Source organism: Osmerus eperlanus, chromosome 24 (assembly GCF_963692335.1).
Source record: "Osmerus eperlanus chromosome 24, fOsmEpe2.1, whole genome shotgun sequence".
Lineage (NCBI taxonomy): Eukaryota > Metazoa > Chordata > Actinopteri > Osmeriformes > Osmeridae > Osmerus > Osmerus eperlanus.
In genome coordinates, this window is record NC_085041.1 from 2,892,681 (window position 1) to 2,909,164 (window position 16,484).

Genomic DNA, 16,484 nt, shown 5'->3' on the forward strand with positions numbered 1-16,484 from the left:
GATCTTATCCTCTGTACAAAGCTGTTCTACTGAAGGTGTCCCAGGGGTGGCGGTTAGCGAGCAGACGGCATAGCGTGTGTGGTAGGCTAGAACCGGTCTCATTAGCTACCCTAGGATTCTACAGTACATTACATTTAGTCATTTAGCAGACGCTCTTATCCAGAGCGACTTACAGTAAGTACAGGGACATTCCCCCGAGGCAAGTGCCTTTCCCAAGGACACAACATCATTTTGCATGGTCGGGAATCGAACTGGCAACCTTCAGATTACTAGCCCGATTCCTTAACCGCTCAGCCACCTGACTCCCAGTAGACAATGTTTCCTGCCTGTGACGGAGCTGTGTGGTTGTGTGACTGTCGCATGTTTTATTTATTTTGCTGAATGATGATGGAGTCGGCTTGTGTTATAAAATTGTTCATATCTGTTAGTTTGAACAACTTTTTCTCATTGGTGTGTATCCCCTGTATAGCCTATAACCCGTCAGCTATCTAAAAACATGCATATTTTCGAACGGTAGGGTTACGTGTTTGTGTGCACATTTTCATAACGTTTCCAGTCATTTGGAATGCACAAGCTTAGAAGTCCTGATGTGTTTGCACAGAGCTCCCAAATATGTTTATTCTAGAGTTCCGAAAAAATGTCCAGGATTCATAACAGGTTTTTGCACGCCATAACCTTACAAATCCAGCTGAAAGGAGTCTGTCTGTTTGACGGATGTAGGCCTACTTCGATACTTTTCTTTCTCCACTCGTGTCAAAGAAATAACATTGGATAGCTAGTCATACAGTTAGGTTGGGTGTGGACATGAAAGTTGTGCAATGTGTGCGTGGCAAAGAAGGTTCATTAAACCATAAGGCCAACACACACTTCCAGCTAAATGTGGACTCACGTGTTGCAGTGTAACATCTTCACCATCGACCTCTTCCAGCCAACTGTACACATTTACATTTATCAGACACTCTCATTACATTTAGTCATTTAGCAGACGCTCTTATCCAGAGCGACTTACAGTAAATACAGGGACATTCCCCCGAGGCAAGCAGGGTGAAGTGCCTTGCCCAAGGACACAATGTCTTTTTTCAGGGCTGGGAATCGAACCGGCAACCTTTTGATTAAAAGCCTGACTCCCTAACCGCTCAGCCACCGGATACCCCCTTCACGCATGAGATAGGCCCGAAACAACAGCGAAAAGAGTGAGAGATTCTTGTCTTGACACAAGGATAGTGAGGCAGATAGAAAGATAGAAAGATAAATAATGTGTTGAAAGACTGTCACGTCCGTTGTCATCTCACCAAGCACTCACATATGCATGTCACCTGATAATCGTTGGATGTTAGATGTGAACAGTTGCAGGTCATTTGCCACTGTCAGACCTGCAAGCGTGCGCACACACAACAAGAAGAAGCACACAAACGAGGAGCATAACACAATGATTACAATTCTGATCATATTCTGCTGTTGAGATGGTTTCCTTGGTAGAATATACACCTCGGCTTTATGGAGTTACGGTTGTGGATAAGTAAAGTGGAACAGGGTTTTCATTTCATGTCATGGCATGGCATATCTGTTTATTTGAGTTTGCTGGAAAAACACGTTGCCAATGGATGCAAATCCAGTGGATGCAGCCTGTGACTATTCAAGTGGGCCTGTCAACTACCAAATGAGCTGGTGTTTTTATTGCAGTGTCCCATGGAAGATTCGATTCTGGAAGGTTGTGAAAGAGGATGTTCATGGTCTGGGGCATCTACCTCTACCTTTACAAACAAACACACCACACACACTTTAATCTTTGTGCCGCCACCCCCCCCCCCACACACACACACACACACACACAAACAGCTCCACAAACGCCCTGCAGACATTTCTAAGTAGCAGGTCTTCTATCAGATATGCATGCTTTCCAATCCATCTTTCACTGAGAAACAAGAAATGACAACGTTGTCCTTGGAAGCAGAATACGTTTATTCAACAGAATATGTAGAATATCATACATGTAACGTCCACTTTGGCACCAATAGTTCAATAAATAAACATGTCCCTCTTTTTCAATGATGATAGCTAAATAAATAAACCATAACTTACTCTGCAATAAATATACATGATCTATTATACAGATGCATTGCATCAACTTTTACTGAAGTTGGTCATCATTGTCCAACACTGCCGGGAAAGGAGAGGAGATGTAGAGAAGGAAAGGAGAAGGGAGGAGAGGTAGGGAAGAGAACAGAAGGTGAAGAGAAGACCTGAGGGGTGTTTATCTATATAAACAATGAGGGGTCTTTATAACTCATAATGGCAAATACAGGGATAATCAATATAAAGACCAATACATATATCAGCAACTTTAAGACAGCATGTTGCTCCTAAGCTGTTTCTTTCATCATTTATAACAGGCAAAAATATATTGCATTTACTCAATGTCCTTCCGAAATACTGTGACTGAGATGGCCTCTGTAGCGCAGCACATACGTGTAACATGCCAGAGATATGTTCTTGAGTACATGCAGGGTTTAGGAGAGGCCAGTCCACCTACTGGTGCAATAATCTCATTGTTCAGACTATTTATAACGCTGTGTGTCTGCAGCTCTGTAGCTCTTGGACATAAACCTGACCTGTGTCCCTCGGACTAGACAAGCAAACAGGTCTGAGGTGCAGACTAGCTGTTGTCAAGGTTGGCTGTGGTTAGCAACGGAACTAACATGGGAGGAGATGCCAAAGTAATTGTTAAGAGGGATCCTGTTGTTTCTACTTAGCACACTTGAGGGTATTAGGTCTGGAAGTGGCCTGTTTCTCGGCTTAAGGACAGCAGGGCTTTTTAATTACCCTGTCACCCTAATGGTTTGATTGGGCTTACACAGTCTCTCTATCCTCATTGGCTGGATACCCTAAATGCTCCTAATGTTCCTGCTAAAACTGGGTTACTCTGGTACAGCTTTTGGCCCACAGCAACATTGGCGTCTAAGAAGACAGAGATATTATGGACTTTGTCGCCGTTTGGATATTTTTTCTCAACCTCATGTGTGAATGTGGTATTTGTTTATCCAAATATGTGAGCTAAGCATTGCCTTTGTAACAGACAGACATTCTTTTCTCTTTTATAAGTCTGTGGGCAAATTGGTTGCTGCCAAATGTACAGAATATGTGTCCACAAAGAGCAAATGGTTTGCCTTTTCTTTGATGAAATGCATGACAATAAAGAAGTGTTTACGTAGAAGTGTAGTAACCAGACTACTGTGATGTGGAACAGGGAAACGCACCAGCTCCATCTACCTAACGTCTATCTGACAAACTGTACAGGGGCGCCACACTGCAGCACAGCTTAAGAGTCCCAGAATGACTTGCTGACAAGAGTTCTGGAGCTATATTTGTGTCGCGTGGTGGATTTACTTGCTTTTCTTTCCTTTTGCATTCAGAACCAGGGCCCAATCGGGTGATAAAGGAGCTAAGTAGATTAGAGTAGTCTATTATGGGATTTGCTCCACGGGCCAATTCAGGGTAAGACTGAAGCTCAAACCCCCTTTCTGCTACATTTACGAGCCGACCGTTACTCGCTTAATCGATAGCCCTGTCTAGAAGGTCACAGTGGGAGAACACTGAGGGCACACCCCCGTAAACGGAGAGATGATTGATCGCTAACGTTCATGTTTTGGTGGATTGCGTTACTGTCCGGAACAGGCGCTTGCGTCGCAGTTGTTGGGTTTCACGAGACGTTTTGATTCAGCCGTGTTCCCTAAGATCTCCAAGGGTGACCCCCCCAGATACTTTGTGGGTTTATCTGGTCGCTATGCACATCTAAAAGCTCAGTTCATGAGACCTCTACTGACCAGACAGCTCTGTGGCGAGGCTGCTATCAACACAGAGGAAAGTAGATACTAAATGGTTGTCCTATGAGAATGTTTCTCCAGGTAAAAAGCTTCTCCTAAAATGTTTTTAGGTGAGTAGTGGGATCACATGTGAAAACAAGTGTTCCTCTACATAGAAACATTCAACATAAATGAGGTAGATATATGTGGTATCTGGTCAAGGCTGGAGATTCCATTATGTGGTCCAATGTCTGATGTGATTGAATGATGGACTTGATGCACAGGATGTCCAGAAGCACATGACTCTTCGCCTGCTCGCTCTCTCATGCACAGTCAGAAAAACGTTAACTTAAACTATTTGTAATCACCGAGTTGTCCCTGTAGAGAAAACCTCTCTAATAACCTTCTAACCCCTTTATAGTTTCAAACATAATTATTTACAAACGACAGTTTGGAGTTTTTGTCTTATTTTTTTTAAAGGTATCTCTACAACTGACAACTGAATGCACGCTTTAGGAACCCTTTCAACTGGGCGCAACATGTTTCTTAGCAGTTCAGTCACACAGACTGGGTGGAGATCTTAGCCATACTGTACCCTAGTGTTGTGAGTGAATGACTGTGGTGGCCTCCTCCTATAGTAAGGTGTATAGTCTGTAGACACTCTGTGTAGAAGCATGTGTATGTGGTATCAAAGCAACATGGCATGGAGGCATGCACGTCTTAACAAGTTATACCACGGAGAACGCCTCAGATGACTAATGAGACCAAGGCTTCCCCACACCGCGAGTCATACTCCTGACTGAGAGAGTATCCCTTGGAAGGCAAAGAAAGCATATTTTGGTTGTTGAAAGCAGAGCAGGTCCCAGATGTTCTCCTCGTGGTTCTCTGAGGAGTCACACTGTTGCTTTCCTCCAGGAGCAGTTCTGGTATTTCCTGTGACGTCAGCCGTTGTCCGTGGTGCACACGACCCACTCTGGACTCCCATTGGCCCCCCCGAATTGTCAACCATAAGACCAAGAGGACGGCCTAATGCTCCAAGAGACATGGCCCCTCAGGGCTTCCCCACGAGCGCTCGGTTCCCCCCCCCCCCCCCCCCCCCCCCCCCTCTGCTACACTCCTGAAAATGGCCGCAGCTGTGCAAAATTCCACACAGCTTGCACCCAGCAGACGGACCAATCATACACAGCCGCAGTCCAGGGCAGAGTAATTGCCGAGCTTCACGTATCTGTTGTCGTTGTCCAGGACGTAGTCGGTCTCGTAGGCGGTGGGCCGGCAGCAGGGGCTGCGGTCCCGGCGGGATATGCCTTTCCTCTTCCACTTCTTCAGGATGAGGTCGTAGTTGCGACGGTGCGCCTTGCAGGTGCCGCTGCAGAACTGGAAGCTGATCGTCTCGTCGCTCTCGAAGCCCAGCCCCAGTTCGCTGACCATGATGTTGACCACTCGCAGGGAGCACGGCTTCACTCCCTTCTTGGCCCGTTTAGTCCGTTTGCCCAGGCGAGCGTCGTGCCGGGCCTGGCGTCGGGTCTTCCTGTCCACCAGGCTGCCCACCACCTGCCTCAACTCGCCCTCCGTAAAGGTCTGGAACAGGTGCATGACTGAGGAGAGGAGACGAGAGAAGGGAGGTTTGTGTATAAACACTGAAATCTGAGGATCTGACAACAATAATAATAACATAGCCTTTTGATGCAACGGCATCATTCCTGCCGACTGAAGCGAGGAGGCCGAACCTTCTGTGTCGTGTGAAGATAAGTCCACAGCCTGGCAGTAGCACGACAAGCTGGGTGATTAGAGGGGCTGATCTTGCGCAACTTAACTGACCTGGGAAAGCTCCACAGAAAAACACGAGGTGTTGCGAGCTACGGCATACGTTGCTGACAGGTTTCTGTCAGAGTATGAAGGTTTGGGGCGTCTGTTAAGGTGAGGTGTTTGGCTTGGTTGAACTAATTATCAGCACAAACATGTTAAACAGTGTACATACAACGGGGTGCGGTGAAGAAAGTTCTAATGACCAACCTGTCCCGTCCTGCACTGACCCAGTTAGACCCAGTCTCTCTCTCTCTCTCTCTCTCTCTCTCTCTCTCTCTCTCTCTCTCCCTGGAGAGTGTGCCTCATGTTTTACATCTCTGCATCTTTTATGTGACATGTGGCCATGAATACTGCAGGTCCAGTGAGGCCTTGGGGAGGTGTGACAGGCATTTCACCACCTCCCACTAAAGATGATCCTAACCCGGTTTACTGTGACCCAGTCTGACAAAAGTGTTGTAGTGGACCGTTCTGATATGGGGCCTGGATTTGGTTTAGTCCCTGTGGCTCGAACTGACTAAACCACTAACCAAATTCGACATATTTGGTTTCAATCCCCATTCTGACTATGAAGATGAACCAATCAAGACTGAATATTTGACTAGAGGAAGTATTTGGAAGCCAATCCCATCAAGGCTTTCTTGACCACCCAATCACAGCCAGAGAGGAAAAAGAGGGGCACTGTAAACTTACGCTCGGTCAGGATGGAGCTCATCCCGTCTGTCGACCGCGCTTTCCGCTGCCGGGTGGCGCCCAGCGGGGAGGAGGAGGAGGATGACGATGAAGAGGCGTGCGAGGAGGAGGCCCAGGCAGGCTGGTGACTGGGCGCCGTGGGAACCAAGTCAGTGAGGAAGAAGGCCAGTCCTGCGCCACACAGAGTCAAGGCAATGGCAGCACACTTCCATACCTTCATCTTAGAACCAGTAGGAGCATTGACACTCTGGAACAACAAACAAACAAACAAACAAACAACAAGTTGGTAAACAACAGAAACGCTCCCCCCCCATGTCAATAACAATAAACGCATGTGAACAATGACAAAACAGCAACAACATGCCAACATGCCAACATGCCACACACACATGAAAAGACAATTAGCAGCCACACACACACGTGGTCACATACGGGTGCACAAAAACACACACACTTTTGTACTTACACTTTCACACACACACACGCATGCACACACACGCTGCCATTCCTTCTGAAGATTTATCTAGTCCCAGAGAGTGTCCCCTGCAGGACAGAGCCTTGTCAGGTATCTGAATACACAACTTTGGAATCCTGCCTTGTTTCTCTCTCTCTTTCTCTCTCTCTCTCTCTCTCTCTCTCTCTCTCTCTCTCTCTCTCTCTCTCTCTCTCTCTCTCTCTCTCTCTCTCTCTCTCTCTCTCTCTCTCTCTCTTTCGCTCTCTCTCTCTCTCTCTTTCTCTCTCTCTCCCTCTCTCTAAGCATGTGCTGCATTCGTTTACAGAAGAACCAGAACCATGCTGTAAATCTGTAACCTTGGAACTGCAGACAGAGAGACACAAAGTAGAACACATTTGGTCTGATTGGTCTCACCGATCTTATGGACGTAAAGCAAATATATCTGAATGGAAATGTGCCGGAGTGAGATGTTTGACTTATATAGGGGGTGAAAGTAGTCTCTGGTTTGATTTAAAGCCTGTACATGTTTGTGAGAGCTCTCTCTCTCTCATGTGCCTTCCACTACAGCAGCATGGTTTCCCCACAGTGATCTGTCTGGCTTGAATTAAACTCTCTGGACATCCACCAGAGAATGTAAACCCTCTGTAGCCCCAACACTGCTATTGTTTGGTGGGGTGGATGCATTTCTGAGTTCTTTTCTTCAGACTTTTTTTTTTTGTATCTAGCTTTGGTCTAGCCTTCTCAACACAGTGTGCTGGTTGTGAATCTAAGCTTCGCTCTCTGCACCTGTGTGCACCTGTTGTCTGGAGGCTAAGGTGAGGAGCTAAAAGGATGAAGTCATTACCAGAACCTGTTAATGTCTCACACACCAAAGCCTGCTTGACCTTTTCACTATGTTTTGTTTCATCCTACTTAAAGTGTGTGTGTGTGTATGTGTGTGTGTGTGTGTGTGTGTGTGTGTGTGTGTGTGTGTGTGTGTGTGTGTGTGTGTCTGTCTGTCTGTGTGTGTGTGTGTGTGTGTGTGTGTGTGTGTGTGTGTGTGTGTGTGTGTGTGTAAGCGTGTGGGCTTGTCTGAGTGCATGTGTGTGTGTGTTTAAACTTTTTCTCCAGATCAGGAAGCGGTAAACTGACACAAACTGAGGATATCTCCAGACCAGACCAGAGTGTTTTGCCAGACTGGACGTAGGGGTTGGGGGGCTGTGTGTGTGTGTGTGACTTGTCTTGTCCTACTGTAAGCCCTGGCCAGCCTGCCTCCTTATGGACATTCAGACTGACGAGGACTGAGGGTTTGGCTGAGTAGAAGATAACATACACAATCTGGTGGCGACCCTCTCGTTGCTACCAGGTCATTTGTGGTGAACCCACACATCGCAACCGTTACCGTAGCTACCACAGAACTCAGACAAACTGTTGTGAAACACTAACAATGGTTTACAACCTAGAAAACAAAAGCTTCCTGCAGTAGGAACAGCCAGAGTTTGAGTCAGACTGTGTAGCAACCCCTCGGATTCCCTTAGACTCTGTTCCAACAGGGAGTGTGAAACCTGGCTGCCAGTGGGAGCATTGAGAATGAACCTGAACAAGCTGGAGATCCATGCAGCCTACTGCAGAACCTCCTCCAGATTCTCCCCCACCCCAATCATCCTCACAACCATCCCCAGAGATCCCCCCCCCCCCCCCCCACTTCTGAAACAGTACTTACTTCTAGCCTTCACCTGCTAAATCTCTACATCTCAGTCCTTGATGGGCTTCTTACCGCTTTTCACACACACACGCACGCGTGCGTTCACACACACACAGACACACAAATTGCCACACGGACACATGCGCATGCACAGGGAGTGGCGTAGTGGAGCGGGACCTTTTATCATCTCTCTCTCTCTCTTCATAAAAGAGTCATTAACTTCATAACGGAGGACTGACCTACACGCCTGGGCGACCGAAAGGCTCTAAAGCTACACTCTGAATCCTATCAGGCTCTGTGCTTGAGTGGAGAGCTGTTCTGCTGGGAGCTAGGCTTCTCCAGGGGTTCTCATTGTGAATGTTAAGAGGCCTCCATTGTCCTGTGCTGAAGAGTGATGCAGGAGCGATAGCGCTGACTAATTCATCCCCTCCTTCAGAGTCTAAATATATCTGAGGTGGTGACCCACTGGGAGACTGTTCTATCTGTGTATGTGTGTGTGTCTGTGTGTGTGTACATGTATGTGTGTATGTGTGTGTGTCTGTGTGTGTGTACATGTATGTGTGTATGTGTGTGTGTCTGTGTGTGTGTACATGTATGTGTGTATGTATGTGTGTCTGTGTGTGTGTACATGTATGTGTGTATGTGTGTGTGTCTGTGTGTGTGTACATGTATGTGTGTATGTGTGTGTGTCTGTGTGTGTGTACATGTATGTGTGTATGTGTGTACTTGTACCGTATTTCTTCGATTAAACGCCGCCCTCAAATAAACGCAGCACCAAAAATGAACACTGTGTAATAAACGCCGCTCTCGATTAAACACTGCACCAAAAACAATCAAAAAACTGTTATTTAATTTGTTAAATTAAAACACAGTATTTATTACACAAGTAAATTACAAGTGCTGCTGGTGAGTGCTTTCTGCACAGTTTTCTGTTTGAAGTGTAAGAACGTTTCGGCATGCTGTTTCAGATTTCTACACAATGTAGAACATTTGTATTTGAGACAGTTAAAGTACTACCCACGCACACCTAATTGATAGCCAATGAGAAAGGGAGTTGCCGCACTCATAGACAAACAAAGAATAGACAAGGAGGCCAGCGGTAGTAATTGAAACCTGTGTTTTAATCAAAACAGTTTGGAATACAAATGACACAACAGTCTAATTGGCTGCGTGATTCATTTGTCACAATGCTAGCAACGAAGCATTTTAAGAGTCTTTGTAAAAGCGTTGTGAATGGTTCGCCCTTGTACTCCCGACTAAACGCGCGGCTTCTGTTTTACACTAGGCTTTGTGTTTGATTTCTGTCTATTCTTTGTTTGTCTATGGTCGCACTGCAGCTACAATGTACTAAATCTCTCTTGTACTATATCTCTATATCTCTCACTAATTAAACACCGCCCTCGAATAAACGCCGCCCTTGAATAAATGCTGCACCAAAAATGAACATTGTGTAATAAACGCTGCAGTGTTTAATCGAAGAAATACGGTATGTGTGTGTGTGTTCGTGTGTCGGGAGTCCTTTCTGTCTTTTCCTGACTCCGCGTCGTTTTAATCCCTCATTCACTCCTCCACAGCGATTAACCTGAGGTTGCACAGTCACCTCAGGTGGGTCTGAGACATCTTGGACGAGAATGAAAGGCAAAACTATTTCAAGCTTCAGAAATAGGTGGCATTGGAACAGCTAATAGAGGTTCAAAGAGTAGGCCACTTGCGTATCTATTGTAGGACAACATGCCAAATTGAAGTATTATTACAGTATCTACCAGAATGTCAATGTTCTCAACATAGGCTCCATCATGTTAACAACTGTATCTTGTAATAACTTACAATAATTTACTGCAAGGCAGGAAAACAAACAGCATCATTATCCCCCCCCCCCCCTCTCCCCTTCACAAGAACGCAAGGCTAGTCTCACAGGAAGGTTTGAAGAAGCCTTAACTTTGAAAAGTCTGTGTTTTCTAGGAGTGTACAAAGGAAATGAAATAAATCAGTTTGATTTGTATTTACACAACATTGTTAACGTCAAGAACCGAAGAAAAGAAACCGAATTGTGCCCCACCGAGACTGTCAAGGGTGTCCTTGACATCTACTCTTGATCCACAATAGATTTGAGGAGCCTCTCTTCCTCTCTGAGAGGTTCTCAGGCTGGAACAACAATGGAGAAAGTAATTCAGACCATCTGTCTGTCTCTCGTCCAGTCTACTAGCTTTATCAGCTGGCTGCCATCTCTCCAGATGAGGTACAGTGAGTATTAAATCCAGCCATATATTTCCACGAGACCTCATGTCTGGGCACAGATGAAGTGGGTTCACAGAGAATGTATAAACACGTGTCCAAGAGTGGCTTATTTCAGTGAGTGAGGGGTATCCAGGCAGCAGATTCTCATCAGATCTCACGTACTGCAAATTGGTGGGTGGGATTTTACACTGTGAGACACGGTGACCGCCAGTATGCTGGTGCTGACTCAACTTCAGTCTGAGAGATGGAGGGATGGAGGGTGACTTGTGAGTGGAGGGATGGAGAGATGGAGGGATGGGGGGAGGCTAAGTGGAGGGAGGGATGGAGGGTGACTTGTGAGTGGAGGGATGGAGGGATGGAGGGATGGGGGGAGGCTGAGTGGAGGGAGGGATGGAGGGTGACTTGTGAGTGGAGGGATGGAGGGATGGAGGGATGGGGGGAGGCTGAGTGGAGGGAGGGATGGATGGTGACTTGTGAGTGGAGGGATGGAGGGATGGAGGGATGGGGGGAGGCTGAGTGGAGGGAGGGATGGATGGTGACTTGTGAGTGGAGGGATGGAGGGATGGAGGGATGGGGGGAGGCTGAGTGGAGGGAGGGATGGAGGGTTGAAACAGGAAGGAAGAGGGAGGGAGAGGAAGGAAGGACACACCCCTGCTGGGGCACGTTGTTGGAAGGTAAGATGGAGGGCATGGAACTCTGCTCTTATTGGTGGAGAGGTCAGGGGAAATACCAACAGGTTCCCCTGGGTGGTATCCCTCAGATTTGGGGGAGAAGGTCAAAGGTGCCAGCTCACATCCAGGGTCAAAGTTTGTGTTGCTTTGGACACCAACTGAACAGCATGTTCCCAGCTCAGATTAGCCATTGATGACCAGTTTGTACTGTTCTGCTGTTAACAGATTGGGAGTCAGGTGGTTGAGCGGTTAGGGAAGCGGGTTAGTAATCCGAAGGTCGCCAGTTCGATTCCCGGCCGTGTCAAATGACGTTGTGTCCTTGGGCAAGGCACTTCACCCTACTTGCCTCGGGGAGAATGTCCCTGTACTTACTGTAAGTCGCTCTGGATAAGAGCGTCTGCTAAATGACTAAATGTAAATGTAACAGATGCCATGCATGATGTCCAGACATCTTGACATGAAGTACACATTGGAATGTTTTCTTTAATAGCCAGATATGGCTTCTGCCCTCAACTGATGAAGCCATGCTTGATCTTTCCTCAGCTCTAGTCTAGCTCGTCTCAGAATGATGACCTCATAGATGGAACACAGGCCCCGGCATTAGAGGTCCTGACCCCCTGGTAAGGAGCAGAGGAACCTCTCTCTCTCCTCTTCCCTGGCCATCCTCTCACGCCGGCCCCAAGGCCCTCATCTCCCGAGACTAATGCCTTCCATATAACGCAAGACTCCAAAACATGAGTGAATGCCGCGATACAAAATAGAGGTGAGAGATCAGGCAGTAGGAGCTGTATATTTCCTTCATTTCTAACACATAGCCACGGGTGTAAAGTGTCGATGCAATATTTCACGCTGATGGTCAGTTTTTCTTTCACAACTCTATCGTCAAACCTTACACACATCCTTGTGTTTCACTTGACCTGATGGCGCTGGCTTGACGGCCAACACAAAGATCTCAAAGGCAAATGCATAGCACATGTCAGGGAAGTCGTATCAACATTCAGCTGCAGGCGTTCAATGAAAACTGTGACAATGACAGTGTGTGTCACTGGAGTAGTCGCAAGGGTTATAAGAGGCCATTGTTTACATTGTGCAATATTTGGATGGCTATGTGTTTTTGTATACTTGTCGTCTCTCATCAAGAAACTATCTTTCTCCATCACAAACAATTATACCAGGCCTAACTAACGTAATTGAGCAGCGCATCAGGTTTCTCAACCTGAAACGGCCTGCCAAGCCGAAGCCTCTATCATTTCACCTTCTGGACCATCTCTGCGGTTTAAGACGTGGTGTTTTCACAGTCAGACAGATCAGCCTAACCACACGGCGGTTCCCAACCACCGCTGCTATTCCTACCAGTCCAGAGATGACCGGCTCAGACGATGACTCAAAGACGGTAGATTCGGTTTGTTATGAGCTCCATTCAAAGAGTCTCTGTTGACAATTCACAGTCCAATCAACTGAAAGGGAAAGGCCCTGACTGTCTAAAATTGTGGCTGCTTTGTGTACATTGTCCTGAGTAAGAAAAGACCGAAGTGGCGGACACAATGAGCTGTTTTCATTTCCGACAGAAGGAGGGAAGGGCCGGCCTGTGTGCGACGAACGTGTCCACCGAGCCTCGGGCTTCCACATTCATTCGGGTCCTCTCTCGTCACCGCCATTTGTGTTTGTTTATCTTAGCAAAAGAGGCTACCACCGTCCTCCTCTCGCATTCTGCCTCCTGTGGTTCACTGTTGGCAGCTGGTCCGGCCAGTTGACTCACTTAAGCCACCCTGGTGAACCTGGAATCCACAGCTGTGTTCCTCAAGGGTTTCTCTTTTTCCTCGGGGCCCCCCTCTCGTACACGCAGAGATTCGACCGCGGGACCGCGGGGGCGGGGCTGTTTAGCACGGCACTTGATGCTCTCCCGTCGAACATTGACCATGTAAGAGATTGTGAGAGCACAGAGCAGCGGCGGCCGTTTCTCAAGGAGAGCGGTCCCCTTCCGAGGGCTCTTCCGTCTCGGTCATAGACGTCGAGAGGAGGATGGAAAAACGTTTATTTTCTCTGAAAATTATCACAGCTGGAGAATAGATATGAGACACAAGTGAACAACAGTCCCCTGTTTGTCTCGACTTAAACTAAATAAACCAGCTGGATCCATACTCTCTCGATGACCATCAGTGATGGACACATTTATTTAAGCAACAAAACTGTATAAACTACAACCACTCTGAAAAGGCAACATGATCAGAGTTGAGACAGTTGATACATAATACAAAAGGAACTACAAGGGGAACATCAAGAGTGTATGAGGCCTGAGTTAGGCCTCTGGGTCAGGTAAACAAACCAAGAGTTCTCTCTCGGACTAAACTCTAGACATGACCCCGCTGGAGGTTCTAACCCGGTCAGAAAACCAGCGAACGACCTCGCCGTATGCAGTTCGACGGGGAATTCGATGGGTCTTTTTTTTGACCCACATAGGTTTGAGTGTTCTTTCTGGTTTCTGCATGGATGACGTTCAGTTATGCACTATCCCCCGCCTCCTCCCCTCACCCTGGGGCTCTCACATGGACTCCGATTGGCCGGTGTTCAGTTTATTGCATCATGGGCGGATGTGCTCTGTAATTGATTATGATGAGGATAATAATTCTGTTATTATTATCACATTAAGTTTAACAATGTTACATGTCAAGGCACTTGCTGTGTTTTTCTATCTGTCAACCTACTCAACTTCCAGCTACACTAAATAGAGATCAACAAGACTTTTGGATCATTTCCAATCAAATTATGTGGTCAATGCTTCATCTCATACTGGTGCAAATTATCAATAGTATTTTATCTGATTCTGATCTAAATACCGTCAGGTGAGTTCCCCCACAGTCACCTTCATGAGGTAAACCTCTCTGGTGGACGGAGAGAAGGTAGATCAGTGGGGTACAGCGGACTTAAATCGCTGTTTTCCTGAAAGTAACCAGCTGCCCTGTGCCCTAAGCCGGATTGTTACCAAGGTTACAGCAGTTGAAGAGCTCAGAGATAGAAGGTTTAGCCTTCCATGCCCACGACTCTCTCTGCACGTCGCCCTGAATTCACTCCGAGGGTTCAAGTCCTCTTGCGTGTCGACTGGTAAAAGTGCTGGCAAGAGCGTTAAGTGTTGCCACAGGAGAGATCTCCAGCATTCTGTCGTGTTTCGTTGCACAAAACGTATCGTTACATCGATAATCTAACAGAATATGCGTCATGTTGTTTACCATTACCAGTTCATGAGGTTATTTTGTATGATGTTAAGAGAAACAGTCAATTTCACTGACAGCAATCAAGACCTATTTGGCACTTGGCATTCGAACACAATTTACCGACATACCAGGTTGACCTCCTAAATCCGCATGGTACCGCTAACTTTAGTCACGGATCCTGAATGTGCTGAGTGAGCTGTTAAGGTTACCACAACCAACACTCTTACGTAGCTAGCCAGTTCTGTAGTTGTCCTGATGTTTAATTTAAGCCAGCCCGGAGCTGTGATTACTGGTCTGCCCTCTAAGCCCGGGCTTACAGCACCTAAAGAGGATCCAGGGTGTCCTTACCGTGCGCCCGGCTTATCCAGACCCGTCACTGTGTCTCTCTGAGCTGACCTCCGGGGGGGACCACATGGGACAGTAGCCCGCAGTTGTCAGGGTCCCGGGGGTCCACTTGGATCAGAACCACAACAAGGAGTCACGGGTACAGTCAGGTCTCCTGGTCAGTGAGACCGTGGATCGGGAGGGGGTGGGGGGTGGGGTGGGGGGGGCTTGAGATGGGGACAGAGGGGTTAGCGAGGGCTGGGCCTGAGTCCGACACTCTGGCCCGGTCCTCTGATACAGCCGCTGAGGTTTTTCATCTGGTGATGTTCTGGAGACTTCCAGGAGACAGGCTGGTGTACGATCACCTGCAGAGTCCCCATAGTTCACCCCACAGAGGGCATTAGTGAAGGGTCTGGGTTCCACTACCTACCCACAGTTAGCTGGACCGACTAAGGTAAACCAAACAAGCAGGGGCGGTGCTGTTTTATTCCCCCCTCACAAACAAGCCGCTTGGCTGTCAGCTACACCAGAGTTGCCAGCCCCTCGCTCTGCTCCTCCAGAACCTCTTATGGCAATAAACATCCAGAGGTACTCCTACAAACCAGCGCTGGGAAGGAGAACTTAGAAACTCAGAGAAAGAAAAAATGGAAAAGCTACCTGAATAGTTAGAAATATTCCACTGAGAGAGCTGGGAGGTGGTGGTTATCTTTTTCTCATGCAGGGCTGAAATATGGTAGAATCTCGTGAGAAGAACTTTTTAAGTCCCAGATCCAGATGAGAAATATCATCCTGTTAATTTTTGTCAGTCCAGAACTTTCTCCAACAAGACAAGACAGCTGCAGGAGAGAGAGCGAGGCGTTCCTGCTGAGATTCCTTCCTCGCTGCCTGGAGAGGAGGGAGAGAGAGGATGATGGTTGATTAGTGTTTAGACTGGTCGATCCCCTAGATATCAGGTCCTGTAATCCTCTAATGTGCTCCAACAGACCGCAGCTCAAACCAAAATAAGTACTTTTTTTTTGTTGGTCTCTGAAATATATCTGAAATATATGTGCGTCACTCAAGGTGTATCCTGCTCTGGCTCCAATTCAGAGAATGCCAATTCTGTCTTCACTCAGACAGACACTATCTCTCCGCTCTTAAACGCAGGAGAGTGTGGGTGAGAGAGGAACACACACACAGAGAGAGAGAGACAGAAAGAGTGCGCGCAAGATAGAGAGAGAGAGAGAAACAGAAAGAGAGAGGGCGACCACAACTCTGAGTCACTCTGGCTGAAGAAAGCATGCAAGTTCGGCTCGCTTTGATGGAAACTTCCAAAAAACCAAGTGTTCTGCCCCCTGGCTTGGAAAGGGTGTCAAGTGCTACCTGTCATACGCAGAGAGAGAGGCGGGCGGGCGGGCGGTCTGTGGAGCGGCGCTCCCGTCAGAGAGAAGCTGTTTCCCAGGGCGTCCTGGAGAGAGCGAGCTAGGGGAGTCTGTAAGCTGGGCAAGCAGCTGCCGTCTCTGTGTAGCGGCGGACTGAGGAGAAACAGAGGGATGGACAGGACGAGTGGGAGGAGGAGGGGGAGGCGGGAGGACTAAGAGGAGGGAGGGAGGGATTGCTCGG

General features: G+C 47.4%; 1 protein-coding gene across 1 annotated transcript; it reads right to left on the reverse strand.

Annotated features, from left to right (window-relative positions):
* Positions 1 to 4,909: 4,909 nt before the first annotated feature.
* On the reverse strand, positions 4,910 to 15,873 carry nrtn (neurturin). Its single transcript, XM_062450272.1, has 3 exons — positions 14,907 to 15,873; positions 6,300 to 6,546; positions 4,910 to 5,398 (listed from the first exon to the last, which is right to left on the reverse strand). Exons 2-3 carry the CDS (start codon positions 6,517 to 6,519, stop codon positions 4,980 to 4,982), a joined length of 639 nt encoding a protein of 212 aa, XP_062306256.1. The 5' UTR covers positions 6,520 to 6,546; positions 14,907 to 15,873; the 3' UTR covers positions 4,910 to 4,979.
* Positions 15,874 to 16,484: the final 611 nt, after the last annotated feature.